The sequence below is a fragment of the Notamacropus eugenii genome, chromosome 3 (assembly GCF_028372415.1).
Source record: "Notamacropus eugenii isolate mMacEug1 chromosome 3, mMacEug1.pri_v2, whole genome shotgun sequence".
In the NCBI taxonomy this organism is placed as follows: domain Eukaryota; kingdom Metazoa; phylum Chordata; class Mammalia; order Diprotodontia; family Macropodidae; genus Notamacropus; species Notamacropus eugenii.
Window position 1 is genome coordinate 30,580,060 of NC_092874.1, and position 18,539 is coordinate 30,598,598.

At 39.5% G+C, this 18,539-nt stretch overlaps 1 protein-coding gene across 1 annotated transcript; it reads right to left on the reverse strand.

Annotated features, from left to right (window-relative positions):
- Nucleotides 1-14,351: 14,351 nt before the first annotated feature.
- On the reverse strand, nucleotides 14,352-18,534 carry RPL15 (ribosomal protein L15). The gene is made up of 3 exons (XM_072651184.1): nucleotides 18,363-18,534; nucleotides 17,821-17,957; nucleotides 14,352-14,715 (listed from the first exon to the last, which is right to left on the reverse strand). The coding sequence occupies exons 1-3, from the start codon at nucleotides 18,532-18,534 to the stop codon at nucleotides 14,410-14,412; spliced, it is 615 nt and encodes a 204-aa protein (XP_072507285.1). The 3' UTR covers nucleotides 14,352-14,409.
- Nucleotides 18,535-18,539: the final 5 nt, after the last annotated feature.

Below are 18,539 nucleotides of genomic sequence, written 5' to 3' on the forward strand. Positions count from 1 at the left end.
TGGATTGGGTGGGAGGAAGGAGTCAGCATCAGAGAGAGAAAGGTCACCAGAAGGAAAATTTTGATTGGTTCTGGATTGGACTATGCTCAGTAGAGGTAAAATATATACTATTTAGCAACCTCATAAAAACTATTTATGTCGCAATGAGACTTGAATACTAACTTCCCAGTGGATTGTACAAGGAGTGACAAATTATTGAACTTTCTTCTAATCATTCTGTAATACACACCATGGTGCTTTATGATTAGCATTTCTTTTTCTGAGTGAGAATAAACATATTCCCTACCTAACTCATATTTGTACACTGAGTACCTTTTTATACACCCTCAGCCTTTGAGAAAACCCTAGACTAGAGCCAAAGATAGCCTTGCCATAATTAGGAACTGTCCACAGGAAGCTGAGCTGAAGATGATGAGCCAATGAAAGTGAGAACTGAGGATCCAACTTTCCCTATCAAAAAGTCAGTCCCAGTAAAGAACCAGGTATAAGACCATATTTCTGGCTATAGAACAGGGAAGAGAGGCTGTACCCTGAGTCCCAGTGCTATGAAATTCAGCCATCTGCACCTGTGGCTGATTCACCACCAGCAACCCCAAAACACAGAAGAAAGCAGGGATCACTAGAAACCAACATGAGTTCACTAAAAATAAATCATATTGTCAAGTGTAGTCACTGTATCTGATGTTTTTGCTTAACAGTTTTCAGCAGCTAAACTCAGATTAAATGTAATGAATGAGCAACCTTGGTACCAAAGAAGAGGTAAGCCCCCTTTTCCTCCTCTTAGCAGAGAGTAGAAAGACCAGAGATTAAGAATGTTTCATATGCTGGTAATTATATTAGTTGGTTTTGTTTAATGGTGTTTTTTATGCAAGTGGAGGGGGGTATATCAAGATTTAACTGTGTAGCACAAACATCATCAACAAAACTTCTAAATAGACAGTTTATGTGTATCTCTTTCAAGTCATGAATCAGCAAGCATTTATTAAGTGCCTGTTGTGTGCTAGGCATTATGCCCACCACGGGGGCTGCAAAGACAGAAACAAGAAAATTTCTTCCCTCAAGGAGTTTACGTTTTAACAAGGGAAACCACATATGTGCAAATGTTCAAAGTACTGACTTCAGTAACTCCATGAATCTGTGACATGGGAACTCCTCCAAAAAAGTGCACATAGAATTCATGCTGGTGCCATGGAATGGGCAGTGGGTCCAAGGCTGAGGCCCTGCTACTAAATTACCTGCCTAAGGGCCTCTCTAGGCCTCAGTTTCCTCATCTATAAAATGAGGGCTTTGGAATAGATGATTTCTGAGTTTCTTTCTAGTTATCTGCAATCTCATACAGTGTGACCCTTGCCCATGTTCTCCTATAAATAGTCCTGCACAGGAGGTATACCTAAAATAATAAACAACAGTTATTACATGCTACAGGAGGGGGAAGGTCTTCCTCTGCACCTTTAATGTTATGTAGGTACTGATGAAATGTTAAAGTCTGTCATCTCTCATTCTCTCTAGATAATAATATAGCTAACATTAATATATCACTTATTATATACCAGGCACTGTGCTAATCACTTTGCATCATTATCTCATTTGGTCCTCACAACACCCCAGGGGGAGAGGTGCTATTATTATCCCCATCTTACCGATGAGGAAACTGAGGCGAATGGCAGTTAAGTGACTTGCCCTGGGTCACACAGCTAGTAAGTGTCTGATGCTGGATTTGAACTCAAGTCTTCCTGACTCCAGGTCCAGCATTCTATCCACTGTACCACCTATGTGCCCTTGCTCCTAGATGAATAGCTCACCCCCTTTTTCCATTGTACCTCTCAGTGATGATACCTTAAATGCCTTCTCTTGTTTCAAAGTTGTAACCTTAGAGCACACGGACATCTTTCTCTATTGCCCTCTACTGGACTTAGGAATTTGATTCACCAGAAATCGTGATATTCTATGGCATGAGATCATTTTGCATGAGTAGAAGATGAGTCATGTTAGAAAGTTTTGGTTTTGTTTCAGGGGAAAAGGGGTTATTGGAAGTTTTGATGAGTTTGCCAAGTGTAACCTGGTTTATTTCTAGGCCTCAATGGTGATCCATGTTCAAAGCAGGTTATATTACATGATTTAAGCTTTTCTAAGAAGCACGTGGGTGGCGTAATAGATAGAGCACAGTGCTTGGAGTCAGGAAGACCTGAGTTCTAATCCAGCCTGGGACACTTGCTAGCTGTGTGACCCCAGGCAAGTCACTTAACCTCCATCTGCCTTAGTTTACCTGTCAAATGAGGATAATAATAGCATCTGTCTTCCCAAGTTGTGAGGATAACGTGAAATAATATTTGTGAAAAGCCAACTTAGCACAACTTAGCAGGTACATAGTAAATAATAGTAATACAATAGTAAATAATAATAAATACCTGTTTCCTTCCTTTTTTCTTTTCTATAAATCTTCCCTGCGAAGAAATGAATGAGTCCTGTGAATGACTGGGCTGAAAAAAAAAAGTTGTTAGTGGTTTTGTGCTACCTTAAAAGGTCTCTAATGGAGCACCACAGGGATCTGTGCTTTGCTTCATGCCATATAGTGTTTTTATTATTGATTAGGATGGTATGCTTATTTGATCTACATATGATGCAAAATTATTACTGCCTAACATATTGGGTATCAGTCAGGATCCAAAACAATCTAGACAGAGTAGAACATGAGTATGAATCTATCAAGAGTAAATAAAATAGGAACAAAAGTAAAATATTGCATTTGGGTTAAAAATGCAGGAGGCATCTCATGCCCTAGTATGCCCATGCCCATCGCGTGCCCTAGTAGTGTGTTTGGGGTGGGAATGGGAAAAATGGGGATTTTATTTATTGTTTTAAAATATGTTTAATCAATGACTCTTAACAAACCACTTCTCATTCTAACCCCATTTCAAATTTCAAATTTCAACCTTCCCTTGTTGCAAAGAGAAACAATTAAGCAAAAAATGTCTACTACGGAGACCTTGTCTGACAGTGTATACAATATTTTGTCCTAGTAGTCTCTGACCTCGATGCTATATGGAAGACAGACCAGGGAATTTTATTTAACTATAAGCTTGCTATGACTATTAAATAAATTAATGCAGTTTTATGGGAACTTTTCATTTTCCTTTTACTCAATTTTACTGATCCTCCTGGATCATTTGTCTAATTGAAGACTGTTTCCTGTTAATATTAACCTCACCTGGCTAAAACATGACATGGAATAAAGTATTAAGGGAAGACTTTCCAACATTCCTGAGATGAGAAATCAGAAGAGAGGAAGAAGGGAATTTAGCATAAGAATTTCCTGACACCAAATATTTGGTTCTCTTTGTGACATGTATATCACTTCCCCTCCATTAGTCCACTGTGACTTCTTTAAAATGTAGGCTTGTAGTTTTCTAAGTATAGGATTTTGAAAACTCGATGTTTAAATCTATAATTTAGTCTATTTACTAAATTGTACTAACTTAGTTTGTTCAATCTTAGTTCAAGGAAGCATAAGATAAGAAATCTGACTAGATCTGTGTGACCTTCGTAATTTGAAGCCATAAAGATTGTTATATGTTAAAAAATTTTATCTGTCACTCTGACCTCATTCCTCTATAAAGTCTTTGTCAGAAGACTTGGTTCAGGGTTATTTTTCTATTTCCTACACCTATCCTTAAGCATAATAAAATCTAGGTTTTGACTTCACCTGCATTTGTGATAGGTTTGTTCTGTAGTAGAAACCTGCATAGCACGTGAACTCAAAGAGGAGATATTTTCCTGTAACAGCAGCTTTAGGCTAGGTTAAGAGAAGCATGGCTTCCTATGATCAGAATGTTCCAGTCAGTCCCACTGTACCCTACCCCGGTCAGATTAAATCTGGAGTGGCATGTTCAGTCTGGGGAACCAAGATTTAGGAAGAACATTGATAAACTGGAGAGTGTCAATGGTAGAGCTACCTGGAGAGGGAAGGGTCTCAAGTTTTTGCTGTATAATGGCATTTATATAGCTTTTTAAGGTTTGCAAAGCTCAGCATATGTGTTCTCTCATTTAATCCTCACAACCACCCTGGGAGAAAGGATCTATTATCCCTATTTCACAGATGATGAAGCTGAGGCTACCCAGAGTCACAGTTATTAAGTGGACAGATTCTACTTCAGACCCACCTGACTTCAAGTCCATCATTCTTACCCACTGTGTGACTTAGATGCTCATTCCAGGATTAGGGAATGTTAAAGGGACATAGGATCTGAAGGGCTACCCTGTGGAGAGGGAATTAGTTTAGGCCTTAAAGGGTAGAAATAGAAGCAGTAATGGAGCCTGTCTAAGAAGAATGTCAGTACGTTGTCTGTAAACATTTCTTAACCCTAAGAGTGGTCCCCAACTTAAATGGGTTGGTCTTTGGGTTTATCAAGGGAGTGGTTTTCCTTTATTGAAGGTCTTCATGTCCACTTGTTGGGCGGGTGAGCTGTGGGGATTTGCTTTCATGTTGGGGCTGAACTAGACAGGTGTCGAGGTTCCTTCCAGCTCTGAAATTCCCACCCCACATGAAAGTATATGCATGATAACCACAGACTGGACATTTCAGTGTGTTGACCAACAACTGCACAAACTTGGCATCAGATTCTCTAAGTACGGAGACACCAGACTGAGCAGCTGTTCATATAAATAGCCACCATTTTCAGTTTTTTTCCTCTATAAAAAAACATGTTGTGATGACATCTTTGGAGTAATATATTATTACTAGCACAGGGTATTTCAACTTAAATATATGATCCTTTTTTTAAAAAGTGTATGTGAAGAGAAGTGTATTGATGTAAATTGATGTAATCCTGGCATCCCAAACTCAACATAGCCAAACTGTTGCCCCACATCTGTCCCACTTCCCAAATTCTCTATTTCTATTGAGGATTACTACAATGACTTTGACTTGAAAGGTTACCATCATCTTGGACTCTTCACTCTGTCAGCTGAAGTATCTTAATGATTCTCTCTCCATCCCCTTCATTCCACTAACAATGCCACTCTGGCTCTCATCTTTTCTTGCCGATACTATTTTAATAGCCTAACTGGGTTTCCTTTGGCCCCAGTCATGGCCCTTTTCAATCCATTTTTCACATTTCTGCCTTAAGAATCTTTTTTTCCCCTTCCTGTTTTTAAATTAATTTTTATTTCATTAAATATTTTACAATTATATGCAAAGATTTAACAATCATTTTTAAAATTTTAAGTTCCAAATTCTCTTCCTCCCTCTTGCCCAGTCTCGTTCTTGAGAAGACAACCCAGATTTTTATTATGTATCTGAAGTCATGCAACATATTTCCATATGAGCCATGTTACAAAAGAGAACATAACAAAATACAACAATAAGAAGAAAGAAATTTTTAAAAGTATGCTTCCTTCTTCATTCAGAGTTCATCAGTTCTCTCTCTGGAGGTGAATGGTGTTCTGCATCATGGATCCTTTGGGAATGTCTTGGATCACTGTCTTGATCAGAAGAGCTAAGTCTTTCACAGGTGATCATCTTTAGAGCATTGCTATAAATGTGCACAATGTTCTCTTTCTGCTCACTTCACTTTGCTTCAGTTCATATAAGACTTTCCAAGTTTTCCTGAAACTATTTTGCTCATCCTATCTTCTAGCATAATAGTATTCCATTACAATCCTATACCACAGCTTGTTCAACCATTCCCCAAATTGAGGCATCCCTTCAATGTCTAATTCTTTGCCACCACAAAAAGAGCTGTTATAAATATTTTTGTACAGATGGGTCCTTTTTGCTTTTCCTTGATCTCTTTGGGATGCAGACTTAGAAGTGTAATGCTGGGTCAATGGGTATGCACAGTTTTATACCCCTTTTAGTGTAGTTCCAAATTCTTCTCCAGAATGGTTGGATTAGTTCACAACTCCAACAGATGTGCATTAGTGTCCCAATTTTTCTGAATTCCCTCCAACATTTGTCATTTTCTTTTCCTATCATTTTAACCAATCTGATATGTATAAGGTGATATCTAAAAGTTGTTTTAATTTACATTTTTCTAATCAGTTTTGATTTAGAGCATTTTTTGGTGTAACTATTGATAGCTTTGATTTCTTCTTCTGAAAATTGCCTATTCATATCCTTTATCAACTGGGGAATGGCTCTTATTTTGGTAGATTTGGCTCAGTTCGCTATATAATTGAAAAATGAGGCCTTTATCAGAGAAACTTGCTGCAAAGTGTTCCCCCCAGTTTCCTGTTTTCCTTTTAATTTTGGCAACATTAGTTTTGTTTGTGCAAAAGTTTTTCAATGCCATGAAATCAAAAGTATCTATTTTACTTTCTGAGATCCTCTTTATCTCATCTGGTCATAAACTTTTCCCTAATCTGTAGATTCAATAGGTACATTTTTCACGCTCCCCTAATTTACTTATATCACTGCTTATGTCTATATCATGTACCCATTTTGATGTTATTTTGGCATATGACGTGAGATTTTGGTCTATACATAGTTTCTTATCAAACTGCTTTCCACTATTCCCAGCAATTTTTGTCATATGTTGAGTTGTGATCCCCAAAACTTGGGTCTTTGGGTTTATCAAACACTAAATTACTATGGTCATTTACTACTATGTGTTGTGTATCTAACCTATTCCACTGATTTACTACTTTATTTCTTAGCTAGTACCAGATTGTTTGTATTATTACTTAGTAATATAGTTTGAAATCTGGAACTGCTAGTCTGCTTTCCTTAACAGTTTTTTTCCATTGATTCCCTTGATATTCTTGACCTTCTTTCAGATGAATTTCACTAATATTTTTTCTAGCTCTATAAAATAATTCTTTGGTAAGTTTGATTGGTATGGCACTGAATAAGTAAATTAGCTTAGGCAGAATTGTCATTTTTATTATATTGACAGCCTACTGACGAGCAATTAATATTTCTCCAGTTGTTTAGATCTATCTTTATTTAAAATCTAACATATAAAGAAATGATTGTAGAACACTGAAAACAAATAAAAGTAATTCAAAAGAAGAAATGATATCTAGGCTATTTCTTTGATCATAGTTTTCAAGTAATCCAATAATTCTCAAATACCTGTCCTTGATTTTTTTTCAAGGTCAATTTTTTTCCAATGAGGTATCACATTTAAAATTTTTTTTCTTAGCTTTGTTTTTTGTTTTTGTTTTTGTTTTTATGTCTGAGAGTCATTAGCTTCCACTTACCCAATTCTAATGTTTGAGGGATTTTTTCTGCAGTGAGCTTTTGAATTCATTTCCCCATTTGCCCAATTCTGCTTTGTAAAAAGTTATTTTCATCCGTGAATATTTGTACCTCTTTTTCCATTTGGCCAATTCTGTTTTTTAAGGTGTTATTTTTTTCAGGGTTCTGTGTGTGTGTGTGTGTGTGTGTGTGTGTGTGTGTGTGCCCCTGCCTCTTTTACCAAGCTGTTAATTTTCTTTTCATGATTGTCTTTCTTTGTTTTCATTTTTTTTACCTAATTTTTTCCTCTATCACTCTTGATTTTGAAAACCATTTTTTAAGCTCTTCTGGGAATTCTCTTGGACGTGTCCAATTCACATTTTTCTCTGAAGCTTTGCTTGTGGCTGTTTTGGCTTCATTATCTTCTTCTGAATTTGTGTCTTGATATTCCTTGTCAGGTTCCATTTTTTGTTGTTGTGGTTTGCTCATTTTTCCACCCAATTTCGTCATTTGAAACTTTATGTTAATATTGGGCTCTGTTCCCAGAACAGGGAGGAAGAAAGAACTTTGTGTCAGGCCTAGAGGCCTAAGGGCTACCCGAGTCTTTCCTTACCTGTCGCAGGTCTTCGACTGGCCAAACCGGATAAACATATGAGAGAAGAGACTTTCCAGAGTCGAACAAGGGTTAGGCTTTATTCAGGGTCTTGGTTACATGTGCAGGGAGAACTCTTCCTCAGGAGAGAGGAATCCTTTTCCCAAGGAGGCAAAGATCTTACAGTAAGAGAATGGAAGTGGGAGTGGGAGTGGGAGAGGGGAAAGGGGAGAGGGGAGAGGGGCCTTCTGTCCTCTAAGGGCCCCTCAGCGCTAAGAGCGCCTTCAGGCTTTCCTGACCCTACTTAAGCTCTCCCGCCGCATAGTTTGCACCTGAATACCGTGCCTGTTCTCAGCCCTTAGACAACAATAGGTGTGCTCAGACCATGGATTAATCTCGAGGGCGGGATGCTCTCCCCAGCAAGTTTCCCACAGGGAAGAGGCGGAAATGCACGAGATAGCCCGGGTCTCACACCTCAATTCCCAGCTGTTCCCTGGGGGGCCTCATGAGAACTCTAAGGTTTAGAAGTCCTCACTTTTACCTGCCCGAAACTGTCCACATGGAACTGAGCTTACACCCCCAACAACTTTGTCTGAAGCTTCAGGTTTTTTCACACAGCTGTTCTGGGGGTTTAGAAGTTTTCAAGTGTTTTTAAGGTGGAGCAATCTGGGGAGAGGTATAGTCACTGCTTTCCTGGTCTGAAATCTGGGCCTTTCCAAGGAAGGCCACTGATCCCTTGGCACTGTAGTCAGTACTGCCCTCAGGGCTCCCCTTTGCTCTTGACTGAAAGTACTCCTCTCTGCCTTTGAACTATGCTCCCGAAGTGGACATGGGTAGTGTAACTGACAAACAGCATCTGGTCTTGTGTCCATTGCTAGCATGGGCTCACTGGTAATCTCTTTCTGACCTGTTGCTGGGTCCCCTTTCCATTTCTGACTTAAGAGCTCCCAAAACTGCTGCTGCTTCTGTCACCACCACCTATTCCCACCACTGGTGTTTCATCCATGTGGGCTCTAGACCAGTCTCCTCCCATGTCATAGATCTCTCTGACGTCCTCTGTTGTCTTGGGCTGAAAGTCTCTCTCTGATCTGTTGTTGGCTCTGCCACTCCAGAATTTGATTTGAAGTATCATTTTAAAGTTATTTGGAAGGGAATGTTGGGAGAGCTCAACTTTCTTTGAATGCTGCCATCTTGGCTCCACCCTTGGGAGTCACTTAAGAATATTTTTAATGCACAGGATTATGAACATGTCATGCATACAAGGTTTCCCCAAGTCTCAGTGTAGGTAATACTTACTAAGTTATTAAAGCTTAACAGTGCGTTAGGACTTGGAGACACCCTGTACCGATGAAATGTAAGCCCTTAGAGAACAGGGCTGTTTTGGTTTGGGGACAAAGCTACCTCCAGCACCCAGCACAGTGCTTGGCGCATAGACAGCAGGGACTTAATAAATGCTAAATGATTGAATGAATGTCATTTCCCTGCTAAAAACTTTTAGGGACTCTTTGTTGCTTGGAAAATAAAAGGTAAACTCCTTAGCCTGGCCATAAAGGATTTCAAGAATTGCAGTCTGCCTTAGCTTTATGCTCTGAGCCTTAGCTTTATGCTCTGACTTGACATCTTTGCCCTTCCTAGACTCTGCTCCAGACCAGAAGTGTCCAACCTATGGCCCATAACATTCCTGAGTTCATTCAAAAATGGATTAAAATGCCATTGGGAAATATTTATTTTAAAAAAAATGAAAATACAAGAAACCATAATTTACATTTTAAAGCTGCCAATATGTGGCCAGTGGAGAACATTGTGTACAGCTTTGTGATCCCTTATTTCAGTTTGAGTTTGATACCACTTTGCTAGACCAGAAGTTATCAAACTCTTCGATCTCAGGATCTCTTTAAGAACCTCTTCCCCTGAAGTTCTTTTATTAACCAATATTTTACTACATTAGAAATGAAAATATCTTAGTATTATTATGAATATAATCTTTATCTTACAGGACCTTAAATGAGTGTTGGGGACCACTTTTGCGAACCACTGTCCTAGACACAATGGATGACTCATTATTACCTGAATTCAGTATGGTTTGCTCAAGGTGTTCCTCCATACCTGGAATGCATGAACTTCCTCTCCCTGTATTTGGGGGAGATCCTGTCTTCCTTCAACATCCACCTCAGGTATAATTAGAAAAGTAGCTGGCACGTGTTTATGGCAGTTTTTCTACATCAGCTCATTTGATCTGCAGGAGCTTGTGAAATAGATACTCCCACAGACATTTGCATTCCCATTTTATAGATGAGGAAACTGAAGTGAAATGCTTTCCATTGGGAGTTGGAGCCAGGATTTCTTTCTGATTTCAAATCCAGGGCTCTTTTTGTTTCACTGCATGGCCTCTCCACCAAATACTTTTCCTGACTGAATGACAGTTTTAAGTATTCTCGAATTTTCTTAAGTCATTTTGTCTATCTCACTTTTGCCCTTCATACACCTGCTTTGTCCTATACATATAAATAAGAAAAAAGCTGCTGAATATATATTGAATTAAAAAAGGTTTTGCACAAAGACCAATGCATCCAAGATTAGAAGGAAAGCAGAAAGCTGGGAAACAATTTTTACTGCCAGTTTTTATGATAAAGACTTCATTTCTAAAATATATAAAAAACAAATTTGTAAGAATAGAAGTCACTTCCCAATTGATAAATGGTCAAAGGATATGAACAGGCCATTTTCAGATGATGAAATTGAAGCTATCTATAGTCATATGAAAAAATGCTCTAAATCTCTATTGATTGGAGAAATGCAAATTAAAATAACTCTGCGGTATCACCTTATATCTATCAGATTGATTAACATAGACAAAAAAAGGAAAATAAATATTGAATATGTGGGAAAATTGGAACACTAATGCATTGGTAGACTAACGCATTGTTGGTAGACAATTCAACCCTTCTGGAGAGCAATTTGGAACTGTGCTCAAAGGGCTATAAAATTGTGCATACCCTTTGACTCAGCAATACCACTATTAGGTCTGTATCCCAAAGAGATCAAAGAAAAGCAAAAAGGACCCACAAATAAAAAAACATTTATAGCAGCTCTTTTATGTGGTGGCAAAGTGGAAACTGAGGGGGATATCCATCAATTGGGGAATGGCTGAACAAGTTGTGGTATATGAATTTAATGGAATACTATTGTGCTATAAGAAATGATGAGCAGACAGATTTCAGAAAAACCTGTTAAGACTTACATGAACTGATGCTGAGTGAAGTGAGCAGAGCCACGGGAACACTGCACACAGTAACAGTAATGTGCTACGATTAACTGTGATAGATGTAGCTCTTTTCAGCAATACAAAGATCCAAGACAATTCCAAGACTCATGATGGAAAATGCTCTCCATATCCAGAGAAAGCACTATGGAGTCTGGATGCAGATGGAAGAATATTATTTACTTCTTTTCTTTCTTGTGGTTTCTTTCCTTGTGTTCTAATTCTTCTTTTACAACATGACTAATGTGGAAATATGTTTAACATGATTGCACATGTATAGCCTATATCAGATTGCTTGTTGTCTTGGGGAGGAGGAGGACAGGGAGGGAAGGAAAGAAAAAAAAATTTGAAATACAAGATTTTATAAAAGTGAATATTGAAAACTAAAAAAATAAATTTTTAACAGGAAAAAAAAGCTGCTGAATACAGAGCAGAATAGTTTAGGAAGGCCTGGGTTCAATTTCAGCCTTAGCTATGTGAGCTAGGTTCCTTATACGTAATAATAGCATGTGCTTTACAGGGTTGTTGTGAGGATGAGATAAATGTCCATAAAGCCCTTAACTTGTGCACTGGTGATATTTCCTCCACTCTGAGAGCACAGGCTATCATCATTTTACCTTTGCATTTCCAGGACCTAGCTATTCTGCACACACAATAGGTACTTAATGTGTTGCATTCATTGAATTAAAGGCCCATTTGTTTAATTGCTTTTTCATTTGTCTTTTATTGAATCATTTAAATATAAAATTAAGATACAAGATCCCATTAAGAAAAGACAGTTTGGTAGAGCAGGATATGCCTATCAAATTTAATTAGTAAATTGGTAAATTGAGATCAAATTTGCTAAAAATTAATTGTCCACTGTTTAATGAAATTAAAACGTTTGAGCTTGAGAGTAGTCAATCACAAAAACCAAACTTGTAAAAGGGATCTAGGGCTGGACATCGCAAGAAAACTGACCCACTTGGCATATCCTTGCTAGGGTCAGTTGACTTCTTGTAAATCCTTCTATTGTCTGTCAAGAGGTGTTTGTAGTTAATTGAAGCCACTTTGTGAACAGGGCTGGCTGTATCGAATCCAGATATCTGCCATCTGCAACTCTCAAGGCAAAAGCCTAGTGAGGGTAATCAATACCCAAGCTGTAAAGGACGCCAGCCCAAAGACCTGCAACTGAGTGAAGGTCACCTGTCATTAACAAGCCCAGGGACTGCAGCATGAAGAGCCTTGTAAGAACCTTTGAAAAGCCAAATGCTCCAGATTAACATTTGTATATTCTATGAGAATGATGAGATTCTTAGCTTATCTTTTCTTCTTGTCATTGCCACAAGTTAGGTGGAAATAGGTTAATGGGATATCTTATTGATGACCAGCCATGCATACCTGTCCTCTTCATTCCCAGCCAGATCAACCAACAATCTGATGGCCAACTGACGTTTACCTAGGCTAGTCTCTAGCCTGTCAAGATCTCGTCAATGAAGCCTTTCACACACTTGGAAAAACTAAGTTCTGCTGCATAACTTTGGAGACCTGAGGCTTATCTCCATGACACAATGCCATACTGGAATAGGAAGGACTTTCACAGAGGTCTCAAAGGAATGCTTGTAAAATGAACAATCCAAGGATCAGGGTTAAAACATTTTTTGTCTCCTTATTAAATCTTTTAAATGGAATTATGTTTTTGCCTCCAGCTAATTTGCCACAGGGCCATACTTGATAGCTTTAAAAGAATTAGTAAAACTACACATTTGGAGTAGGGTAAGCTCCCAAAACTTTCAATTAATAACTGTAATCAACTGACCAAAAAGTCAAATGCCAAACATTGGACAGAATGGGAGACATCAGGCACATATGTGGGGCTATGAATATGTTTAGCCATTTAAGATAATGAAATTATGCCCAGTTACTAAATTGTGCATAATCTGACCCAGGAATGCTATTAGGAGACATCCCAATGACATCAGAGACTCATGTACAAAAACATCTATGCAAGACTTTTTGTGGTATCAAATAACTGGAAAATAAGGTATCCACCCACTGGAGAATGGTGAACGAATTATAAGCATAAATAGTATACTACTGTGCCACAGGATAGAAAAGATGATTTAAAAGAAACCTAGAAGAGGTGTATGAGCTGATGCTGTGTGGTGAACAGATCCCAAATAACTACTTCTTGTAAAAATGAACAATCACCAGCGCAGAGGGATCAACTGTCATTTAGCATTCCAGAATACCTAGGATGAAGAATGCTATGCCCTCCTGAGAGGTGATGCTCCATGCATAATGACATGACCAATATGAGGATCTTCTATTTGATCATCCATTTTGAGTGGACAATGTGGCAGTGAAAAATAAAAAGTTTAATTTTAGAAAAATCTTTGCATTATGAGTCTTTCCTTTTAATTACCTAGGCCAACTAATCAAATAGGCAGAAAATAGTTTTCATCCAGGGATCTCTTCCAAACTAGATTTGAAGGATTTAATATTCAGTACCTGTGATTTCTAAGCACTTGATGAATTCCAGAAGCATATATGAATCAGATCCTCATTCTCTTTGCAGGTTCCCCTTCCAAGGTGCATATAATGAAAACGCTGATCATCAAGGGTTTTGAAAACTTGAGTTTACCCAAGAAGCTATTCCATGAAAGCCCACAGTAGTCACATTCCAGGGCAGGGTTTGTGATAACCCTGGGGAACATATGACCACCTACCATTTAGCAAATGATTTAACACAAAATAACCTTAGATGCAGCTATTTAAAATCAATTACTACAAGCTACAATTTAGACATCCCCTTAACAACTTGACCCTAAATACCCTGGAATTACAGGTCCCACCATGGCAGAGCATGGTTTTCTCTGAGGACTTGAGCCTGGGTCTTTTATCCAAAGCCAGCTCTCTGGGCTCTTCTATAACTGCAGAAACTTAACTTCTGGTGCCAATTCTGAGATGACCTTCTAATCCATTGGGAAAAAAATTCATTCAAATAATAAAATCAGAATGGGACTACATGATCTCATTGCCTCCAACATTACATTTCTGAAACTTTCCTTTACCCTCTGGTGGGATCCCACATTAGACTCAGTTTCAACTTAGGGTCATAAATTAAATCAACATGGCAGTATGTGGCCATAGTTATTTCCAGAAGTTTAGGTAGCACACGTATGTATCAGTTAAATCTGCAAAACAAATGACTATCGGTGTTCTTCAAAGACCTGGCTCCAAGGTTGTAAGCTTTCCACAATCACTGCCTTTTGTTAACCCTTCTTAGCTGGCAACACCTTTACAATACCTACATTTTGGAGACACTGAAGACAACATGACACTGTCATAAATGTCATTTATTAAACACTGAAGTTTACAAATTAATGTGCACCAAAATTAGCGGTACCGATGTAGTTGGAGAGTGTTGCGCCTTCTCCAAGCAGCACGACGAGACCCTCCAATGGTATGGTGGAATTTGTGACCCTTTCCAAGACCCCGGCTCTTCCGGCCAGCTGAGGTAAGCCCTCGCATCTCTCTGTGTTTGTGCACTGGCTTGGTGATCCATTGAGTGTCAGGGTTTCGTCTGATAGCTTTATGGAATGGGTCAATAAGAATAACCTCAAAGAATTTGTAGGTTGAATCTTCACCCACCCAGTAGGAGTTCAAGACTCTTAGGGCCCCACAGTGACGGCCAGCACGCTCCTAGAAAGGAAAAATTGAATGTTAAAAACCCAATTCCTGTATTTTTACTGGAGATGTTTACAAATACAAACCACAGTGCTAAAACAGTGCATTCTAATGGCTGTAAAAAATAACAAACACTGACAGACCAGAACATACTATTCAAGGAACATTTGTATACCAAGTATGCATGCATAACCAGTAAAATATGTTCTATCATAGTGTTTAGCTGCAATAACTGCTTAACCAGTGTCTACTGGAACTGTGCTCAGGGAGACAGTGCATGTAAAAGTACCATCACATTTCTGTAAGACTGCTTTCAAATGTGTGTTGCTTCTCTGCAGTCTTATGGGAAAGGGATGTAAACCAACCTTTTTCCCCTCATCAAAAAAAAGATGTTATAGGATTATAAGAATTGGAAATGGCTTTAGGGAGTTGACTAATCCAACTCCTGGGAAACTGAAGGTGCTCCAACAGACTTCTGCCCCCACTGCTTTCCTTGTCTCCTCCAAGACTAAGCTTATGCCCCAACTTGTAGAGGATGCTGTTCCCAGGACCACCAGCTACTGAGTGCTCTCTGACATACTCTTCATCTACTCATCCAGATGAGAGTGTGCACCTCAGTCACATACATCACTAGGTGAGGAGGTTGTCCTGGAGAAGAGATTGTGTGGGTTTTTTTTAACCTTTGTACCACCACTCCCAGCAGTGTCTAACATAAAGCACTTAAATGCTTGTTGCCTGCTGAGTCCTGGGTCACTGGACTCTAACTCCAGTGATCTTTTCACTAAAAGATAACACTTCCCAATTTGTGACAAAATAGGGAAAATTATGCAAAATACCAAAGGAGGAGAGTAAGCACCATCCAATGTGCTTATTAGATATGCCATATCTCATTTGATCCTCACAGCAGCTCTGGGAAGTAGCTATTATGATTTCCATTTGAGAGCTGAGGAAACTGAGGCAGGGGAAAATTAAATGACTTACCCAGGGTCACAGAGATAGGAAATGTCTGAAGTCAGATTTGAACTCTGATTTTCCTGACTCCAGGCCCAGAGTTCTATATCCTCTATCCCCTACCTGTTTCTAGGTTCCCAGGCTAGAAAACTGGCTTCAAATTACCAAATGCCTCTGGGATTGTTTAGAACATGTCAATGATGATTTGGTTTGAACTTGGTTCCTAACACTTAGGGGTATGACCCTGGGTCACCTTAATCTTATTTTCTTGCCATCAGCCCTACTCCCTCCCCATTTCAGGTGGGGGAAATTTAATCAACACTACCATTGCTAGGGAAAAGAGTGTGTTGACTCTACCTGCTTCTCCTTTTTCTGGCCCAGATTCCCTCTAAACTTATTTTCAATCTAAGTTCCTTGAGGGCAGGACTGACCTGTTGTGTCATCTCCAAGGCTTAGAACAAAATTCGGTTCAAAATAATTAACAGATGCATAAAGGACTTAGGGTCTGCTGAGTGCAGTTCATAAACTCACAAAACCAGATCCTGTAGGAAAAATTAGTGAAGCTACTGAATGTGTATGGTGAGGGTGGGTTTTACAGTAATTGAAGAAAAAAAATTAATGGTTTTCCACCTTTACATATAACAAAATGAATATAGACCTACAACAAATGCCTGCTGTTAATACATCCAACTCTACCCAATTGAAAACAAAAAAAATTTTTTGAGTATAATCTGTTTTTAACTCTTAGTAATTAAACTACAATCAATAAATACATACTAAATGCCTACAGAACAACAGTCTGCCTCTGCCCTCAAGTTTACCATCTAAGGGGATAAGGGTATGGTTAGAATTAAGCTCTTTTGGTCATTACAGCTTTTCAAAGTACCACCAAAATAATGCCTAAGGTTTCTGCAGTCCAATTAGTTCTGTTTTTGCAAAGTTCTGTTCAAGTATCAAATTAAGAGCCATTATATTTACTGAGTTCCCACTCCTGAGCTTATGTGTGTGTGTGTTCGTCCTTTGTTGCCAACGAAGACCATGCCATCAGAGAAACAATGACATGACTTGCACTTGATTTTGTTTGGAGTGAGGGAGGGCTGTGCAGGTCACCAGCCTCACTTCTCCACAGCCATCTGAATCCAGTGACCAGATATTCATCAGGATAACTGGAGATGACCCAGAAGGAGGCAATTTGGGTTAAGTGACTTGCCCAAGGTCACACAGCTAGTGAGTGTCAAGTGTCTGAGGTGAGATTTGAACTCAGGTCCTCCTGACTCCTGCACTGGTTCTCTATCCACTGCACCACCTGGCTGCCCCCCTGATCTTATGAATAAATTATAAATGTGCCTTTAACTGTTTAGGTTCCACTCACCCCATCATGCATTAACAATCCTTCCAATTAGTCAGATTGATGTTAAAGTTTAACATGAATAACAATTTATCTCTTCTCAACAGTCAATAAACACTATTAAGCATCTCCTATGTACTTTCCATGTGCTAAGCACTAGGGATACAAAGAAAGGCAAAAAACAAACAAAAAAACAAAACTCCACAAAAACCCAACCCCCTAAAACTGTTGTTGGTCTCAAGCTCAGTCCAATGAGAGGGACAAACTATGCACAAGATATATATAAGATAAATTGAAAATCAACAGAAGGAAAACACTAGGTACACACCTTTTCTCAGGAAAATCTAAGGGTTTCTCAACCTTTTCTGTGACATGTTTAACACTTTTAGCAGTCTGGAGAAGTCTATGGATGACTTCTCAGAATGTTTTATCGTCTACATTTCTAATGGAAGGAAATGCTAATTTTAAGCAAAGGTCACTGAAAATAAAGATTTAATTTTCTCCCTCATCCAATTCACTACCCCTAATTAAGCACCTTTGACCCAACCAGCCACACCCATATATTATCCTTCAGTACCCAAATTCTATGTCATTTCTTTCGAAAGATATTTTAATGGCAATTTTAGTTCTGAGCTTGCCCAATAAAAAAGCAAGTGACAACCTCTGAGACTCAGAGTAAGTTCAGGGTCGCACAGCTCATGCCAGGGCTTAGACAGACCCAAGCCTAGGTGCTCTGCCTCACTTGAACAGGATTATTCCATCACACCACACTGTTTCTCATCTCTAAAAGCACCATTTTAAAAAGAGAAAACAAATCTTACTTCTGCCACAGACTGAAGGCTCCTGGCAAACTTCAGCTGATTGACACCATGATGCACAGGTTTACCATAGGTCGCACCCTTGGGAACTGGGCGCTTTCGCCCACCACGGCGGACACGAATTCGGTAGATGACGTAACCTAAAACGAACACAAGTTTTTTCTGTCTACAAGCTTTAGCTATCAAATACAACTGTCCGTAACCCCCCCCCCCAAATAGAGACGTGGATGCTTCAAACTCACGAGTCAATTATATTACACGTCAGACCCCAAACTATCCCCAAAGCTCTCCTCTGAGCGCAGAATCCCTGAGCTTGTACAGGGCTTTCCTGCGGGCTGCGCAGGCAGACAACACACAATCATGCCCAGGAAGTCAAGTGCCCGAAGCTCCACGTGCGGCCTGCGGGCCGAGGCTGCATTAGGACACAGCAGGGGTTCTCCTGCTTCTAGTGGGAAGTGCCCCTAACCCAGGACCAGGAAGGAAAATAAGCCTAACGAAATACGGAGCCCGCCCCGCCCCGCGCCCCTCCTGCGCTCGCCCCGCACCTTGCTTGGCCTTGTAGCCCAGCCTGCGGGCCTTGTCGGGTCGCGTGGGCCGCGGCGCGCGGTGCAGCGCAGACAGCTGGCGGTACTGCCAGCAGCGCACGCGCAGTAGGAACCGCATGACATCCGACTGCTTCTTCCTCCACAGCTCCTGGATGTACTTGTAGGCCCCCATCCTGG